At 46.1% G+C, this 20,280-nt stretch overlaps 1 protein-coding gene across 1 annotated transcript in view; it reads left to right on the top strand.

Annotated features, from left to right (window-relative positions):
* Positions 1-20,280, top strand: part of LMAN2L (lectin, mannose binding 2 like) — a 338,684-nt gene that overhangs the window by 174,541 nt on the left and 143,863 nt on the right. Inside the window, exon 4 of the mRNA XM_086943348.1 lies at positions 16,925-17,007. Within this exon, the coding sequence (XP_086799474.1) occupies positions 16,925-17,007 (83 nt within the window). The remainder of the gene's footprint in view (positions 1-16,924; positions 17,008-20,280) is intronic.

Genomic DNA, 20,280 nt, shown 5'->3' with positions numbered 1-20,280 from the left:
CTACAGGAGACATGCAGAGGGAGCGAATAGCGATTCTGGCAACCGCACCTCACGTGCCGAGCCTCTCCCTTATGTGGGTATTCCCCTTATGGTACATTGGGTAACCAGAAGTAATGGGTTGAGGGGGGGCGGGAGGGGGAGAGACTGGTCTCGACCTGATTGAGAGGTTGGAGTGGGAGGCGGGTGGGGGAGGGGAGATGGGAGAGAGATGTTGTTGGTTGTTTTGTGTTGTTCTTTTTTGTAGGCAATACATGCTTATTGGTTGCAGGCGCATGAAAGTGACGCCGAATTGTGTTGGTATGCCTGGTGCCCCTCTAGTGCTGGATGTGATGCTACTGCTTACACGACTGGCAATATTAGATGGCAGGTAGATGTAGACTGTCAACTTGGAATGTGCGTGGCCTCAACTCTCCAAAAAAAGTGCGGCAGGTAGTGGCATACCTGAACAGACACATGATACACATTACAAGAAACGCACGTGACTAAATTTACTGAGAGGGCGGTAGTGAGTAGATGGGCGGGTTTTCGACTGGCTGCATCGTATTAGTCTTATGCGAGAGGTGTACTGATTATGGTTAAGAGGGGTGGAGTTTCAGCCGTTACACACATACACAGATGAGGTTGGGAGATCTGCGATGGTATGTGGGAAGATGCATGGGAAACTGGTTTCCATTGTCCATATGTACGGGCCCATATTAGATGACCTGTCTTGTGTGCACCGCATCTGTGGAAAGTTGCGTGAATGGTCGGACGCTCCTGTAATATGGGGGGGGAGATCTTAATACCTATCTGAATGTGACACTGGACAAATCTAGCCCCATCTCGCACCGAACCCCCAAGGTGGCTCGATGGGTAGAGCGAGCCATGGAGGAATTTGGGCTATATGATGTCTGGAGAGTAAGACACCCACAGGTGAGGGAGGGTACATATGCGACACCGGTGTATGGCAGCTGGTCAAGGTTGGATTATTGGCTGATTGGGGGAGAGGTGATGGACTGGGTTGAAGATTTGACACCTCTGGCTAGAACGCTATCAGACCACAACCCGGTGAAACTGGAAGTGGTGTTTCCAGGAGCGGTGAACCGGCTTTTTACATGGAGATTGTGCTCAGAAGCTTTACTTGACCCTATATACGAGACAACTGTGCGAGAGGCCATAGTGCAGTACTTTACATTCAACAAAGGGACAGTGAGAGTCTTCTACGCTGTGGGAGGCCTTTAAGGTTACTATTAGGAGTGTGTGCATAGGGACGGCGGCGGGTATACTAAAGGACATACGTACCCAGCTCCAAAATACAGAAAGTAAATTGTGGGATTTGGAAAGCAAGTATTCGATTAAACCGGAGGCAGGAACATTAGCTCGTATACAGGAGCTCATCAGGGAATATGAAGACTTAGCTGATACGGAGGTAAAGAATATATCTAGAAGGCACGCAGCAAGACGGTATGGGTAGGCGGGTTGGCCGGGACTCACGCTAGCGTTCAAAATTAGGGAGAGACTGGAACAACCTCGGATGGACAGGATAGTTGATGATCGGGGGGCGAGCATTTTATACCAGAGGACATTGTAGAGCAATTTCGTGGCTTTTATACAGAGCTTTATAAGTCGCGAAGTAAAGCATTGGAGCAGGAATTTGAGGAGTACCTAGATAATATTGCCTGTCCCTGGCTCTCGGATGTGCAGAGAAAATATTTGTTTACCTATAGACAAGCAGGACATTAAGTTGGCGATTGCGGCGTTATCCAATTGTAAGGCGCCCTGCCCAGATGGGCTTACGGTTGAATTTTATAAGAAATACGTTGACCTACTCGCACCACACCTATTGGAAGTGTACGCCGAAGCGTATGAGAGTGGTGTACTGCCGCCTTCCTTGAGAGAGGCCTTGGTTATCACTCTCCTTAAGAAAGATAAGCCACCGGAGAGGTGTGAGTCCTATCGCCCACTGTCGCTCATTAATATAGACGCCAAGATATTAGCGAATATCTTGGCAACCAAACTGCAGCCATTATTACAGGGCTAATATTGCCCGATCAGGCAGGTTTTATTCCGGACAGATCCCCCTCATACAACCGCCACACGATTTTCTCAATGTTTCATTTCTTGGAGCCCAGTATGGAGGCGGCGGCGGTGTTATTGGATGCGGCCAAGGCATTTGATTCAGTGGAATGGCACTATATGTATCAAGTGTTGCAGCGCATGGGCTTCCCCCCACTCTTTATACAGTGGATAAAAGTACTATTTACGGCGCCGACTGCGAGGATACGAGTGGGAGGGCTGACATCTGAGTCGTTCTGCATTGAGAGAGGCACTAGGCAAGGTTGCCCGCTGTTGTTGTTTGCGATAGTTTTGGAGCCGTTGGCTTGTGTAATTCGCCAGCGACACAGAGAAACGGCACTTAATTTTAATTACAGACCAGTGGCGATATCGCTATATGGGGACGACGTGGTTCTTTTCGTGCGTGAGCAGACTACATATTTAATGCAATTGCTTCGGGAATACCTCCGGTTTGGCTATATATCGGGCCTTCACATCAACTGGGATAAGTCGTACATAATTCCATTGACGCATGTACTGCTCAACCTAGCTTGGAGTTCCCACTGGTGTGGGCAACAGATCCAGTTAAATATCTGGGTGTCTGGATACATCGTGATCCGGTAGTGATGGTCTGAGAAAATTATGGAAGAGCATTAGAAGACTGGGTGGTTGTCTGGATTACGTTGCCGCTTTCATTAGCAGACCGAATTGCGCTCGTCAAGATGGTAGTGCTGCCGAGGTTTCTCTATTTCTTTGTGAATATTCCAATAGCACTCACAAAGGCATTTTTCAAAAATCTTTGTAGTCAGTTGCTCCGGTTGGTATGGGGAGGTAAGGCAGTGAGAGTGCAGTGGTCGATTCTTACCAAAGGGTATGAGAGGGGAGGTTTTGCAGCTCCAGACTTATGTGTACTACATGAGCGCACAGGCCAAATACGCCTACTATTGGTACAGACCACATGCTTTTACTCCGCGTGTGGCAGTTGAGGAGGGGGACGCTGCTCCGATCCCGCTTCACAGCATCATTACTCATCATGCACGTGGCACTCCGAAGTCGTAAATCAATGCGGTTGACACCACGGTTTTAGCCTGGAGGAATATAGGGGGATTAGCATGGAAACCGCCGTTATATGCATCGCCTCTGCATTTGGAGCATCATGCCGCTTTGTCGGTTACACATGATGGTCCCTCTATGAGACTGTTGCGGGAAGGCGGAATTGTGCACATGCGGGATATCTATCCACAGGGGTCGATCATAGCGCCGGAGACGCTGCAATATATCAGTAACCAGTCGCTTCTCTTTCGTTTTGCAGTGCATAGATTGTGGCACGCGGCCAGGATGCATTACACCTCGTATCAGCAGGAACCCCCCAAGCTGTTGTCGCTGCAATTTGTGCTTTCCACTCCCATTAACAAAAAGCTGATATCAAGACTGTGTAGGATGATTAAGGATGAAATTGTGGAAGTGTCCGATAAAAGTTGGGAAAGGTGGAACGAGTGCCTGCCGAACCCTATCACAAAGGAGAATTGGAAGTATATTTGTGACATGACAGGGAAACTTAGTAGGAACGGTAACCTTCGGATCATACACTTTAAATATATACATCAAGTATACTATAACCCAGCGCGACTGCACAGGTATGGTTTACGTGGGACTGCGTGTTGTGATATATGTGAACAGGAAGGGGCAGATTTCATGCATTTGGCGTGGGGCTGTCGGACAGTGGGTGAATTTTGGGGTGCAGTGGTGAGTAGTATACAGGAGATGGTAGTTGTGGATGTACAATGCACTCCGCTGGTGTGTCTGCTCTGTGTGTGCCGCATGTTAGGTGAGTGAGTGGCACTTTCGTACGATTAGCGTTATTACTGGCGGCGCGCAGAGTGGCCATCATATAGGGGGGCAGATTTAAACCCACATTTAAGGCATGGCTGACCGATTTTGTCTATTGTTGAGATAATCTTACCACGTATGCAGAGGAGTTGCCGGTCAGTTCGAGGCCGAGGGACATCTGGGAACCTTTGCGATTGTATTTACTTAGTAAGTCGGTGTGGTGATCTTGCATGCATGAAATGCTGGAGGGGTGGAGCGTACAGTCGAAGTGAAATTGCGGGGAGGTGCACTTGGTCATATCTATGCAAGTTGGAGGGGTTGTAGGTATTGGATAAATATCCTTGGAAATAATACGTATTGTTTTCCTTGTTTTGATATAGTTTGATTTCTTTGTTCTGTTTTTATTGTATAGCCCAATGGTGCAAGGTCACTGTTCCCACTGCCGGTATTATCATTTGGAGGGTTGCAGAGCTGGTTTACGGATTGATATATGTGATAGGTGGCTAGGCTGTGGCTGTTCTATGTATGCTTCAAGGCTAATTTTTGTTTCTTATTTATTTTGTATATTGTTTCCTGTCATCGTATAATGTACAAGACGACAAGATGGAGTGTTATCTCTTTTTGGTTTTCCTTTTCTGTTCTATCAATACAAAAGCAATAACATTTTTTTTTAAAGTACCGGGTGCAGAGGTGTTAACCATAAGGTTTTTCTTTCTGGAAGCAGTTGCTGTAGAGGGGGCCTGCGTGCTGAGGTTGCAGGTGATGTCTCGGAGTTCACTGGGAGCGAAGCCACGGTGGACTTTGTCTCTGGGGGACCACATTTACACCATTGGTCCAATTCAACTCGGGCTTGGCTCAGAGTGATACGTACAGTGATGTCTTCATACATTGAGTTTCTTCAGTCTCAAAGTCCTCTCTGCAGTCTTTGGATGTCTGCAGGATGCAGGGAAGCCGGTCCACTGTTTTTCGGGAGGTGTTGGTTCGTGGATGAAGTATTGGCAGGTCTCCTGGGTTTTGGTTACTCAGCAGCTGCAGGACAAGTCGTATTTTGACGCAGTTTTCGAAGTCAACAAGCAGGCTGGCAGGGGTGACACCACGTCAGTTGCTGGGCCTTCTGTTCTTTCAGTGACAACTCTTCACGTCTGTCGTCTTTTAGGTCGGCAGGACCTAATTTTCTGGTGCTAGGGACTCTCCTAAATACTGAATTTAGGGACGTTGGGGGGAGTGTCAGGTAGTAGCCAATGGGCTACTGACCCTTGGAGTTCCAACGCCCTCAAGTGACCACTTCCTGTGGGAAGTGGACATAACTCTGTCCTAGAATTCCTAAGTTTGCCATTACTAAGATAGCTACTTCTGAAAAGTCGTGTCCATCTCAGATTAGGCCACCTTAGAGGTGGTACTAGCGTAGGGGTGGCATGCCTACCTGACTAGCTAATTTTCCTGCCTGTCCTGGTGCCTGACGGCTCTGGATAAAGGGGGTCGGTTTCCTCTCCTGTGAGAGGAGCCAAACTCTTTTCAAACTCAGTAGCTTCTTTGAAGCTCCTCTGCCATGAAATTCTAATCAGCACGTCATCCTTTTGGAGGGTTTGTTTCTGACCTCCTGAGATTAAAGGCTCTCACCCTTGTGCCCAGACACTGTTCTCTGGTGGCAGGCTGGCAGAAACCAGTTAGCCAACACACAGGGACTTGTAGGTTTTCAATGGGCATCTCTAAGGTGCCCTTTGGGTGCATGTATTAAGAAATCCAACACTGGAATCAGTGTGGGTTTGTAAATATGAGAGGTTTGATATCAAAAATCCCTATCTTTAGTGAAGCCATCATGTAGCTGGGAAGCTTGTTTTCACCAGTTGAACTCCTCAGTTAAGGCGGAGGAACGTCACCCCACTGAGCAGTGCAAAAAGAAAAATTAAATAACACAATGTTTGTTTTATTTTACAGTACTTAGGCAGTCTAGGACATGGTGGGGCTATTCTGACGGAGCTGAGTGGTGGGCACCATAAATGTGCGTGTCGGTTTGGCCGGCTGTCTTAGGACGGCCAAACCAACATGCACACTTAGCATTTCTCAACTCGGCTGGGTTGCACAGCCAGGTGGAGAACAGTCTCAGACACTGTCTGAGTGGCAAACCAGGCCACTCAGATCAATTAAGACACTGCTGTCATGGCGATAATACGATTACAAGTATGACAGCAGCTACGTGATTGGCGTACAGGAGTCTGGGAGCATGTCTGCTGGCTGGAGTCAAGAGGACTGAGGAGAGACAGCGGCTGGAAGGTAAGTCATGTGTTCTTTTACTTCTTTCTCACCCACTGTGGCTGACAACTTACGTTTCCGAGCAGCCGCCACTGGTTTTTACAAGTGTCCAGCACATGTACTAAAATGGCTTCCCTGTTCACTTGCACTGACTGTAATGGAACTGACCAGCAGAGGGGCAGATCTGCTCATGCAGGCATGCCCTCACATGTAATATTAAGCACACCGCCTTAGGGCTGTAAGGCCTGCTCTACGAGTGACTTACAGATACTACATGCAGTGCTAGGAGACATGACACACAGATACTACATGCAGTGCTAGGAGACATGACACACAGATACTACATGCAGTGCTAGGAGACATGACACACAGCTACGTTTTTCATTTTTGTCTGCAGCAAAACACACAGCTTGTAATGGCAGTCTTGCATGTTTGGTGAAGGGTCCCTTAGGATGGCACACTTCGTGCTGCAGCCATTAGGGACCATGTTTAGTACCTCATACCCTAGGCACCTGAGGTACCATTTGCTAGGGACATGCAGAGTGCCTAAGGTATTGGCAATTGGGGAAATAATTGTACATTTTTGGGAACGAGCACTGGCACAGGGGACCTCGTTAGCAGGAACTCAGTGCATGTCTAGTTGAAATCGCATCAAATAGCAGGCAAAAAGTGGGGGGTGGCCATGTCAAAAAGGGGCACTTTCAGACAGTTATTCTTCCAGTAGGTAATGTATATATTTCTGTATAGTCCTTTGCTCCATGGAACTAAAACACCACTATAAGGAGAGCTGAATAGTTTGGATGGAAGGCATTAGCCCCTTTTTGTTAAGGTAATATCAATGCCCATGCATTTGGCTGTAGTTTAGATGTTGCTTTTACAGTGAGACTTGTCCAGACTGACTTGATTCAGTGAAAAGAGCACATTGAGGGTTTGCTGATCTGAACCAGACACAATTGCCAGAGCAGAACAAGCATTTACAATGCATTGGTTTCGCCTTTGGAAAAGTTAGAGCTATTGGCATTGTAAATAACAACTTTCGTATTTATGTTTTGGTTTTGAAAACAGATAAATAAATGGCATTGTCATTTACATTGCCATTAGGTTAATCTCTCGCAAATGTGAGACCTATTGTACCCTACGGATGAGCTCAGCAGACAGCAATTACTACCACACACACACACACACCCAGAGCCACACACACACCCAAAGCCACACACACACCTTAACCGGTATTATTTCATGGTGCTCTCAAATGGGAGGACAATGATAAAGGAGAAACCGTGAAGAAAACGAATTGCTCACAGTGACACCGTTTGGAAAAGCTGGGAAGCCAGGAGTGAACCCAAGGTTTTTGGGTCAGAGAACCGCTGCTACGTTTTGCCTCCGGTTCTACAAAAGAAAGTTTCTGACTGATCATTTTACGCAAGTGCACTCACAACATAATTTGCTTTTTCATAAATTGGGGCAGCAACAGTGGGAACATTCCAGTATAGGGCAGGTACACCTTGGACAGAAAGAGTACAGCCTTTTGCAATTACAGAACAGATCAAATTCGGGCAGCAGCAAAGCAAGCTTTATTTCCTCACAGAACAGGCATGTCAGCAGGAAAGCAAGCTTTCTTTACTCATAAAAGGACGCAAGTCCAATATTTCATTCCCTACTGAACATATCCAGAAGCGTAAACAAAAAAAAAAAAACTTTCAGCGCTCACAGAATATGTACAGTTAAGGAATGACTGACAAGTAGATTACAGACATATCTGGAATGTGTTCAAGTCTCAGAGTACTGTATAGGTGGATAAACAAATGAATACTTGAGTTCTGACACAAATTCTCACTTAGACGATACTCCATGTCAGCATCCTGAAAGCCCTGCTGCTAGGACAGGGAGACTTGCCTACTGTTTGTGCTGATTCTTGGGTTTTCCATGGATTGAGAAGTAGCAATACCCATAATATCACTGTATTTTGGATCAGCACAGCTCAATATGCTCAGGACAGGTACACATGCACCATTCTCTTCTAAAATATTCTGAATGCGTGTGCGCAGGGCTGGATTAAGCAAAATAAGCATGTGCTTAGGGCATCAAGGGAAAAGGGACACCACAGACATTTTCAATTGCCGGATTTACCATGCAAATGGTGCAGCTGAACCTATAAAGTGGAAGAATACAAAAACAAACTTTATCCATCTTACTCGAAGTTTTATTTCATTGTGAAATAATAAAATGTTAGTTTACAAGTTGATTATTTTTTGAATTAGAAATATATGGGGCACCAAAATCTTACGTGTTTAGAGCCTCTAAACGTCCCTATGTAATCCCAGTCTCGGAGCGACACTCGTTCAGTGTTAAGAGCCATAACAGATATTTGAAACAAAGATCAGTGGGGAAAAAGGGGCGGGGGGAGGCAAATGAGGGTCATGAAGACCCAGTAAGGACAGCAAGGGGGCGGGACGGCAGTGAGACCTCTACAAGCTAATTAGATGCAGCGAGTGATCCACAAACAAAAGTGGAGGTAAGGAGATGGATGTGGGAGCTGCAAGCATCCGAGGGGCAGAGAAGGCTTGGATAAGAAGGTGGGTGGGGGCAAGAAATGTGAAGGGTGTGCGTGGGGGAACCAACACAAAGACTGGGGGATGAAACGGCAAGGCCGGGGGTAGCATTAATCTGGTTCAGATTGCAGTATCTCAGTGGCCTCTGGCCCACTGGAGTACGTTCTGGCCAAGCAAGTATTTACCACCTCTGGCTCGGACTATGTCCTCCCTCGTCCCACAATGTGAAGGTTACACTGACTTACCGGCACTCGTGTGCATCACTGCAACGAGCACGGGCTCAGCAGCCCGCCTCTTCCACAGAGGGAGGCTCTTCTTGCCCTGGACAGGCCCGCTGGCGGTATATTCCTTCTTCCGAAAGGGGCTCATTGGCATCTTCCAGAAGCTGGACTCGGTGCAGTGCTTGGCGGGCGCGGGGGCTGGTTCTGTGGCCAGTAAGTCCCTGCGGCTGGGGCCGGGGTGCAGGGAGCCGGTGTCCCCCTCGCTGCGGGTGCGCTTCCGTCGGGAAGGTTGCTCCTCCACGCGCGGGTACTCCTGGCCGCGTCGCAGCCTGAAGCTGAAGCTCTTCCGCAGTGACGACAGGCTCGTACCGCAGGGCTCCGGGTTCGGCCTGCGGTCACCTGTGGCGGCCGTTCCTGTTCTCCTTGTAAACTTATTCCACCTCTGGCTCCAGCGAGAAGGGCCCCAGGTGAGCACCGACTGGCACTGGGGGGCGGGGGGCCCAGACGATAGGCTATTCATGTCCGCAATGTACATGCTCAGGAAGGCGCCGGCGAGGCTCAGAGTGCTGCCCCGCGCCCGGGCTCAGGGGCCGGCTCTCAAACTCATACCCCCTGCTCGAGCGCAATCGAAACACCTCCAGAAGTGCGGGCGGTGAAGGGGAGCCGCGGGGATCCGGCCCCAAGCCGCTGTCCCTATAGCACAGGCTCCGAGGTCTGCGCCTCTGCTGCTTGGACGCCTCGACTGCAGCCTGCACTGCTAAACGGGACGACGCCCCATGTAGATCCATGGACTCCAAGACACTGGCGGAACGGCCGGAGCAATCTTCCGCTGTCTCTCCCATGACACATGCCTGGAAGGCTGTCTCACCGGGAGGGAGCCTGGGCAAATACCTGCGGGCTGTTCACCCCTGCAGAGCAGGGCTGGGGCAATATCAGATTCATGGCTCCCAGGGTGCACCACAGGTCACTGTACTCGCGAACCCCTTGTCATCGCTGCTGTGGCTTTAGAGTCACTGCTGTAGGCGTTAGGCACACGTATGGGGCGACCTGCCGTCCCTACCCTCTCACACATATGTGGTGTTCGTATGTTCAGCCAGATGTCGGAATCAGCTAGGTTATCCCTGCGTTGTGACGTCAACGTTCACCCTCTCTTGGTATGTGCGCGCATGCTGCGAGTTACTACTGCGGCAAGTTTTTTAAGCCTTGGCTGCTGCACGGGGACGTGCGAAAGAATGGATGTTTCCTGCTCTTGTTCCGTACGGAGACTTGCACGCTTCACTCCACCCAGGGCGCCCTGTAAAAGCCCGAATGATGCTTGGCATTCCTGCTTCCAGTAAGAGGCGCAGGTAGTGCTAACTTGGAGGCTGACAGCCTGCTCTCTTCTGCGATAGCGCCCAACTTGCTTGCTGCCTGTTACCCGAAGGCAGAGGCCACGAATTCTGCACCTTCGGAGGCGAACATAAGCAAGGAGGGGTGGTTATTTGGTGAACTGCCTGAAAGGAGGCGGTGACAGGATCCTAAACACTGTCAGAAATGCAGCACGCTGGCCCGGGCATGTGGAGGGAAGCCTGTCAGAACTTGCAGAGTCTCACAGCTATATACTTACCTGGGAAAGGATGACGAGACGGAGAGGAGGAACTCTGCGAACAGACCGCCCCAGCCACTACACCTCAAGCCTTGGGAAACTTCAAACTGAAATGTCATGTGCCCTTGACGTTAGAAGAGGCACTCTGGTCTGCCCTCAGACTCCGACAACTGCATTTCTCGGAGGAACACGGGGAGTCTTCAAAAGAGCGGACCGGCACACGGAGGGGGGAAGGGGGATGGCGGGAGGGGGGACACGGAGGAAGACAGGACCACACGGAGAGCGGGAGAGGGGGGACGGCGGGAGGAGGGACACGGAGGAAGGCAGGACAGCAGCAAGCACGGCCCGGCCGGACCAGATTCGGGGGCGTTCCCGGCTTTTGGCTGACGTCGCATGACGTAGCCAAAAGCCAAAAATTCTCGGGAACGCCCCCGAATCTGGTCCGGCCATGACGGACGCCTCTTTGTTCCAATGGCTAGCCTCCATTTATGGAGCTAGCCAATGAAACAGAGGGCGGATTCCAGAGCCACATACTGTAACTCAAAAGATTTCTCCTGCGCAAAAGCTGCTTGCGCAGCTTTTTTGCAGCTGAAACCTAAAAAGGGACTAGAGAAAGCAGTGCAGGGATTGCAGTGGGTTAAAGATAGCTACCCGAAGGCCTACTCTGTGTAACACATTAACAGATGTTCTTGCGGATGCATGTACTCTTGCTGCCAGCATAGGTTATGCCAGTCCCTCATGTATCTTAATACTCTATACACTTGTGTCTCTCATTCTGGCCAATTGAGATCAAATCTAAACAGACTTCACCAATGTCGCAGGGAGGTCATGAATGTACCCCATTCTCACCCCCTCACCTGGAGTGTGGCAAAATACCCTATGACCCACTACTATCCCGCTACTGCTACCATCCATTGCCATGACCTCAAACATGGAAACAGTAGTTGTTCTTCACAAAAGCCGTTTCCATTGTCGGCATATTTGAGTGCTCCACATAGTAGCAACTTCTACCAAAGAAGGTAAGAGTTCTTATTTAGGGTGCTTATAATCGGTGTCCTAAAAAGGGAATCTTAATTTATTAGTCAAAAATGTTGAAAGGAAGAGCAGGGCAACACAGAGTTTTGTGCTAATGACATTCAGGCCTGAAAACCAGTGTTGGTCTGAGGGATTGAGCCTTTGGGTTGGTGACCTGCCCCATACACCTTATACCAGGAAGCCCCTATCGCACAGTTTCCTGACTGAGAGAGGCAAGGGTATTTTCTCTTCACCCCGGGTCATTGGTGGTGTATCCTGTAGGCTATGGCCCATTTACTAGATTCCCATTATCTCTCTTAGCCATAACATTTTGGAATAATTAAGTGTCCTGCCACATTAGTGATACCAAATAAATTCCTTTTAGACTTCGTACCCTATTTAAAGGAGTTGGACAATTGGAGAAGGACCACATAGTTGTATTAATGAGTGTTTTGTATTGCTGTCTCACCACTCCCCTATTGTTAACCTATTTTATGGTAATTACATTTTTTATTTTAAGACAAAGTGCTTGTCGTTCACCTTTAGTTTTATTATAGGAGTAATTCAGTCAGACTCTATCTAGCAGACACTTAGCATTATTTACATATGTTATTGAAAGAAACCAGATTTATTTAGTTTTTGTTCATTTTTTTGGGCCTCTTGTGTCAATCTCATTCGAAGCAAAGAAATTTCAACCACGGACAACTGGTATTGCCATAAACTAAAAATGTGTACTATCTGGAAGGGTGTAGTCCTCAAGAAGAGATGCTCAACTAGTGGTATATCTGCTATTACCTTGTCTCTGCATCCACGGTTCAGATCCTTGCACAAAATAGGTTGCGTAGTTTTGGAATGTTTGGGGAGTGTACACATTAGCTAGCACTAGTGCACAATTGTGGAGTCTGATCTGTAAGATTTCTGAGACAAAAATCCCTAAAAGGTAACCACTCTCCTTCTTAAAGAGTCGCTAACTCTTATTGTGTTTGGGTCTGTTGATATTGAAGGACTGTCCAATATAGGTGTACTCTTCCTATGCTGTAATTCTGAACCTCAACTGTGAGAATATTTTGTTCCTTTTGTCTATTCTATTCCTACTATTTTTGGCCAAGTCCATAATGAATATAAATTGCAAACGTGTTTTTGTAGCTTTCAATTCAAGGTAGACATTTAGATGCTTCGAAATGCTGAACACTTCACAAAAAAGTCCAGACAAGACTTCAATTCTCTATTATAAATGGCCACGTATGTCCATGCTTTGTTGGGGTGCCCTTTTTGGTACAAGATAAGTTAATCTTCCATTCAACCTGAAGGGTTGTTATTCATGTTGCTTCTCAACGAATTCCCTGCAAGTGGCGGGACTGTTGGTCAAATCCCGGTCCCTGTCAAAATAGAGCTAAACTAAAAGGTGTATGTGTTTTTTTAATTTAATTATTTCCTCCTGTTGCAATCAAGTGAGACTTGCCTGACTGCACACAGGGTCCTCCTTGTTTCCATAATACATGCTCAGCTGTTCAGACAAAGTATTGCCGCAGGATTAAACAAGCATTTACAATGCAATAGGTCTCGAAGCATTAAAGTTTGAGTTATTGGCATTGTGTATGACAATGCGTTGCATACAATTTATCGAAAACTCTGAATTGGTGTATAAAGATGATTTGCAAACTGTCAGATCTTTCTCAATAATAAGGAAAGTTGGGAATAATATTGTCTGCTAGTTTGTAGCTATGAGCATACATTGTAAGTATGTGTGTTATGCTATGCTTTGTTTTGCTATGCTTTGTTTTGCTATGCTTTGTTTTGATATGCTTTGTTTTGATGTTCTTTGTTTTGATGTGCTTTGTTTTGATGTGCTTTGTTTTGATGTGCTTTGTTTTGATGTGCTTTGTTTTGATGTGCTTTGTTTTGATGTGCTTTGTTTTGATGTGCTTTGTTTTGATATGCTTTGTTTTGATATGCTATGTTTTGTGTTGTATTATGCTGTGCTGTGTTTGCTATGCTGTGTTTTGCTATGCTGTGTTTTGCTATGCTTTGTTTTGTTATGCTTTGTTTTGCTATGCTTTGTTTTGCTATGCTTTGTTTTGCTATGCTTTGTTTTGCTATGCTTTGTTTTGCTATGCTTTGTTTTGATATGCTTTGTTTTGATATGCTTTGTTTTGATATGCTATGTTTTGTGTTGTATTATGCTAAGCTTTGTTTTGCTATGCTGTGTTTTGTTATGCTATGCTGTGTTTTGTTATGCTATGCTGTGTTTTGTTATGCTATGCTGTGTTTTGTTATGCTATGCTGTGTTTTGTTGTGTTTGGTATGCTATGCTATATTTTGCTATGCTATTGTATGTTTTGTTGTGTTTTGTTAACCCCTTCCATGCTGCCGTCGGCCATTGGCCGACGGCAGCACTACCTCGCTGGTGCTGGCGTCGGCCAATTGCCGACACAGCCCCGCCCGTTTTTTAAAACGGCCGCAGCAGCCAAGGCGTTAAGATATGCTATATTTTGTTGTGTTTTGCTATGTTTAGTTATGCTATGTGTTGTTGTGTTTTGTTTTGCTATGTTTTGTTATGTTATGCTACGTTTTGTTATGCTATGTTTAGTTTTGTTATGCTATGCTTTGTTATGCTATGCTTTGTTATGCTATGCTTTGCTATGTTTTAATTTGCTATCTTATGCTTCGTTTTGTTATGCTCTGCTATGTTTTGCTATCCTGTGCTTTTTTTGTTATGCTATGCTATGTTTTGCTATCCTGTGCTTTTTTTCTTATGCTATGCTGTGTTGTGTTATGCTATGATGTGTTTTGTTATGCTATGCTGGTGAGGATGTGTGAGGGTGTGTGAGGATGTGTGAGGGTGTGTGAGGATGTGTGAGGGTGTGTGAGGATGTGTGAGGATGGGTGAGGGTGTGTGAGGGGGTTTGGGTGAGTGAGGGTGAAGGGGTGTGAGGGTGAGGGGGTGTGAGGGTGAGGGGGTGTGAGGAAGGGTGAGGGGGTGTGAGGAAGGGTGAGGGGGTGTGAGGGAGGGTGAGGGGGTGTGAGGGAGGGTGTAGTAGGGATAGCTTTGCATGTGACTTACTGCCAGTTCTCTTGTGAGGTGTACAAAGACAGAAGGTAAAGAGTAACACACAGGAGCTGATTAATTGCACACACACCTCAGTAACTGTGACTCCCTCCCTCCGCAATTTTTCAGTACATAAAGTAGTCCATTCGTATGCAAAACCCGAAGTGACCAAACCATTAAAATTACAAATATTTCCAAAAGGCTGAAAGTGTTGGAGACACCAGGAGTATAAAATAGTTTTCGCCAGCGGCGAGGTGTTTCTGAAAAAGTATAGTGCTTTTGTGCTTGCACATTCTTGGTTTATTAGGCTTTGGCCATTATGTTACACAGTCAGTGTTGCTAGCCGTCTGTTTACCCCGCCTTCAAAAAGTCCAGCGTGAGGCCTTCCTCTCAATACCTATGTCGCCAACAGTACACTCATTCATTGGTTGAGCATCTCCCGCTCATCAAAACCACCTCTTCCATGCTGCTGTCATTTTTGGGTCTCGGCTAGAAGCGCGTTCTCGCCAGAGAACCATAGTCGTCGGCTCATCGGACAAGAACCGACAAGGAGTGGTGACAAGAGCTGGCCACGCGTGCAGCATTGTCTATGGGAAAGGCAGATTCAGACGCGCGCCTTGGGTCGCGCGTGAGCTTGTAACGTAGACGTCTTACGGGCGCGGCCCAATCCCAAGGCGCGCGTCGGAATGCCGGGCAGGCACGGAGCTCACAGGCGCAGGGTTCACAGGGAGGACAGAGGGATTCCGGCAGACTCTGAAATTCAAAGACTGCTTCGTAAGCAAGTAGTAAATTACAACTTTTATAATCTGGAAATTTACAAATGGAAGGTTTCATTTTTGATGTTACTAACCCAAGTCAGGTTGACCTACAAAACTCTTATAGTGCAATACTGTGAAATTTTTTGGAACACATTTTTGTACTTTTGTTTTACTCCGCGCTTCATACAGCTCTCTTACGTTTTTTATTGCTGTAAATAATAGTGACATTTGTACTGTGTAGCATGCTGAGAGCGCTGCGTGGGTTCTTGCCATTGACCTCATTGCTTGAAGGCCTGCTCATCAAGCAATGCATTACACATTTTGTTTTCATAGCAAATGGAAGCCTCCCTGCCCCTCCTACTTTTTGAACCCTCACACTCCACACTACCTGTTGGGAGCCTGGAGCTGCCGCCTGCTCCGTAACACACTTTGCTCATCTTACCACTGTTGGATTCGTCCTGCACTTGATGAACAAATATCTCATTAATGAGCAAACAATTTAATAAGTCGCTGCAGCCTTTCATCAGCCTAGGGTTGATAAACATGTCCACGAAGTCTGCCAGCACTGCCATTCTTTTACAAACTTTTCCAAAGTGCCTTAAGATTTAGTAGTGGGTCTTGTGTGCTGCACTATTACATTGTTCAGGCGTGTTTGTGTTTTAATGCGTGTCCGTAAAGTGTTTGAGTTACAGAGCTTTTGAAATCAGTGCGATGATTCACAATGGGTAACAAGCACTGACTAATAATGAGGCGTAACATGCAGGCGAGAGAGGCGGGCTCTACTTTGATAGGCAGGAGCCTGCGAAGTTCGGGGATATTCCCCGCCTCTGTAGCAGGTTAGCAGTGACTTAGCTGGTCCGGAGCGCGGCACCTTGGAGGCAGAGGGAGCCCAGAATAAAGCAGGGATTCCGGGAATGATGGAGTTCCCGGGAGAGAGCAGGAAGGTATAACTGTGCGAGGAAGGTTCTCCAACTCACAGAACATCCCGTAGCAGCGCAGCGAGAAAAGAGCCCGGTGAGTGGGGGGAGGGAGATGGGGGCGGTGTGTGCGCGTGTGTGGGTGTAGCTGTGTGTGTGTGTGTGTGTGTGTGTGTGTGTGTGCGTGCGTGTGTGCAGCTGTGCATGTGTATATGTGTGGCTGTGTGTCTGTTAACTGTGCGTGTGTATATGTGTGGCTGTGTGCGTGATCCATGGTGACTGAAGAGCCTGCCGGAATCGGAGCGTGTGTTCACGCGTGCGACCTGATCCGATTCCGGCAGGCTACGCGTGCCAGTCTCTTGTTAGTCCTTGTAAGCAGAACGGCCGACAATAGGCCTCGCTCTGCGACAGCAGGATTTCGCCCTGCATCGCAGGTGCGAGACCTAAAAACGTTAGTGTCTAGTTGCTTGATTCTTCCATTTCCCCCGAGCCAACAGTTTGTGACGCCTTGGCTCATGATAGAATAGCCTGTCTGATTTCCACCCCACCATGTTGGTTTGTTTCATGCTACATAGACTAACCCCCACAATCTACCTTGTCTGTTGCATACTACTGTCTGAGGCTATTTGCAGATGTTTTTCTCGGTGTGAGTTAGAAGGCTTGGCATCAATGTTCTTTTCCAGTCTTTTATTGTCTTCTCTTTTGTTTTAGGACCAGTCTTTGGCAGCAAAGATAACTTCTTGGGGCTTGGTGTATTCGTAGACACCTATCCAAATGAGGAGAAAACACAAGAGGTAGGAGGATTTGGATAAGATGCACGGGATATAAAGATGGGGTTGAATGTAAACGGGGACCATAACGGGCATGAGCAAGGTCGGTCATAAAAATAATAAATACATTAATTTAAAAAAAACCTGCTTTCTACTCATCCGCAAATGAAATGTTTGGTGCAACACCTCCCAGAAGGTTGTTCTAAGGTGATATGCATATTGGAAAAAGGCCTTACTAGGTAATCATGACTACCTTAATCCTTGTGAACGTTTGCATGTGGGGGGCTGTACATATCTACTTTTTTATTGTAGTTTCTAATGTTTTCTAATTAAATCTCTGCCCCTTTTGCCTATGCTTCGGGACATCAGTCACAAAAGAAGAGGTACACTCCTGGCATGCAGGTATGTGCCAGCTCCATCCTACCTCAAGTGGAAATGCTTGACTCCACGCTTGGTTTTGAGATTGCTCAGAACATCCTTCAAGAATAAGTTGCACATTATTAATAGGCATATGTCACTGCACCCCAGTCAGAGCTGCGTTAGTCCGCATCAGTTCCGTTATTTTTAAACCAGAAAGCTGGTCACCCATCAGCTACCTTGCCAATAATTCTACTCCTTCATCTTGCTAACTCGCAGTTGAAAACCATGCATGTCGTTGTATATCCCACTCATCAAAATTCAAGTATTACTACTTGCCCTCTGTGCACTATGTCTGATATGCCTTTGCTTGCATATATTAACTGTGAACTCAATCTCAGTACTAGCTGTTTCAATATAAAACTCTTAACTGTACACTATTCATACAAAGAATAATCATGAACATAATCATTTTGAACAACGTAATTTAATCTGTTGCAATCACAGAAATCACATTCTTAATGTGTACAACATGAAGCAGAAATTACAATTCATGCTTGAGACATTCATTTTTGTGCCCAATGCATTTCGGGCCCTAAATGTAAATAATGTAAATGTACATGTATTTATATAGCGCAAATCGCGCACATCGCAGTCATCTATGCGCTTGCTTAGGGAACCCGTCCTGGTATTCCCCTGTGAGATACCCCGGCAGGGTATCCACAAGGTGAAAGCCAGGCATCCCGCTGCGAGGGGCCGTTGTGGAGATTAAGCAAGCTATTGCCCAGAGTCGCAGAGTGTGAACCCGTGAGTCGAGTAGGCACCGGAGCGAGAATTATCGAGTCCGTGAAATTATTGAGCCCAACCCCCGTCGGGGCGGGGAATTGAACCCTGGTCCAGGGCCGATCTCAGCTTCTGGGTCTGCCGCCTCTAACCCCTGAGCCACACTTCTCCTTCGGGGGCTGAATCTATAAACAACATAAATGTTTGTTCATTTAATTTACATTCAATAAACAACATAAATGTTTGTTCATTTAATTTACATTCAATATGCAGAGAAAAATTATAAACTGAAAGTTGTGATTTGTAATCAACCAAACTTCATACATCGTACTAGATGTGTGAAAAACGTATCACAAGGACATACATAGTTGTGAGTGGCAAAGTGAAAGAAGAGAAAGAAAAGGAATCAAAAACCAAGAGAAGACTGAAGTAAACCCTAATTATTAAATCAGAAAAAATGAAGTTCTCAACCACCTATTCCTGTGTCGGACACACTGTGTTTTGAATCTATCACTCTACACCCTAAATCACACGTGTGAGTGCATGCACCTTGGTCCTACATGTGCTGTTCAAAATCCTGAAATGTTAACGAAAAAACACTCTAGTACCGTTTCTTTACCCTAACAAAACATCCATTACATGTATATCGCCTTCCTCCACAAGAATACGGACCTGCCAATTCCCTACGAGTCCCTGAAGTGCGCGTTAATGAACAACCGTTGTTGATCGAAAACCTGAAAATATAACCTAGTCCACCAAAGTTACTCACTCGAATCCTGTTTTCCACGCGCTAATGCAACCAAGAAAGCCTGGATGGAGTGCTACGAGTCTCACCGCTCGACAATTTTACGAAACTCCTTGACTGCTACACCAGCTACTCCACAACCGTGATGACTCTCACTGTTACTGACCCGCCTTAATGAAGTTCATAAGCACAAATCACGTGCTACCTAGTGGAACACAACAACAGACTAACCCCCGCTCTTTGGTACTATAGTGCGCCTTCCTGGGTGACCTGTTCAAACGAGGTACTCTAGCTGATAGAATGCATAATCGGAAACGTGTGCCTACTAAACACAGACTAACTTGGGTCTAACCCGATAATGGGACGTCATAGCGCCCATCGCGTTTAACCAAATGAAACCGTGCATCTCCCTCATACCCACATTCATAGATCTAATAGAAACAAAATAGAAATAAGAAATACAAAAAATGAAAGCTTGTGAGAACAAAGTCAAAAAAGTGTAAGGTATTGATCCAAAACCGTGTGCTTATTTACATGTACCATTTAAAAAAACAAGACAATTGCAATGCATGATGTCGACAACTGACCACCACTGTGGCACGCTAAGTTAAACAAGCACTGGCGTTGCCAATAGGTCTCGCAGTAGGAAAGTTGGAGCTATTGGTTTTGTAAATGACATTTTATATTTGTTTTGTGATTTACAATGCCAATACTTTTAACTTTAGCAAATGTGACACTTTTAGCATTTGTAATGCCTCATGTATTGTATTGACGTGACTTAGATGTATTGATATAACAAATAACAATGGCTTTTAATTTTTTTAAATAACTAATACTTAAATAAAAGTGATTGTAATTTATAATGGCAGGAGGCAACATATTTTTGCGAATCAACTCCGCCTACACAGTTAGTCCAATTCGGCTCTTAACTCCTCCCTTGGTACCTGGACTTACATAATCCTCATCATGTACTCACTATAAAGCACTCCAGAGAAATCCTCAAAAACGACCTAAGTACTTTATAAAGTCGTCCTTCGGCACTGTTTAGATAGATCTACCAAAAAGTATATTTTTGTGCTTATTCTGTGTCCAACTGAATTTAGCAATTTTTTTTTAAAAGCCTTTTGATGGGAATCTTATATAATATTATGCCTCGTGAGTACTATTAGTACGTGTATTTTTCGGCACAATGTAATCAGTCCGAGGAACAAAATTCCAGTAGATGTAGGCCCAGGCGAGTTCTCTTGCAAATGCTTGTTTCCAAGGTGTTTAGAGGGCCTTCTGCTGTTTTTTTCTGCTGCTTTTTTCTGGGATGGAAAAATATCGTTGGATCCCTGGGCAGGCATTCCAAAACCTTCTTTGTATTTGTCATGTTTTCCAACCGTGTCTAATGGCTTTCTGCCCCACCTTCC

The sequence above is a fragment of the Lissotriton vulgaris genome, chromosome 11 (genome assembly GCF_964263255.1).
Source record: "Lissotriton vulgaris chromosome 11, aLisVul1.2, whole genome shotgun sequence".
Lineage (NCBI taxonomy): Eukaryota > Metazoa > Chordata > Amphibia > Caudata > Salamandridae > Lissotriton > Lissotriton vulgaris.
This window is presented reverse-complemented; position numbering and strand designations above follow the sequence as displayed.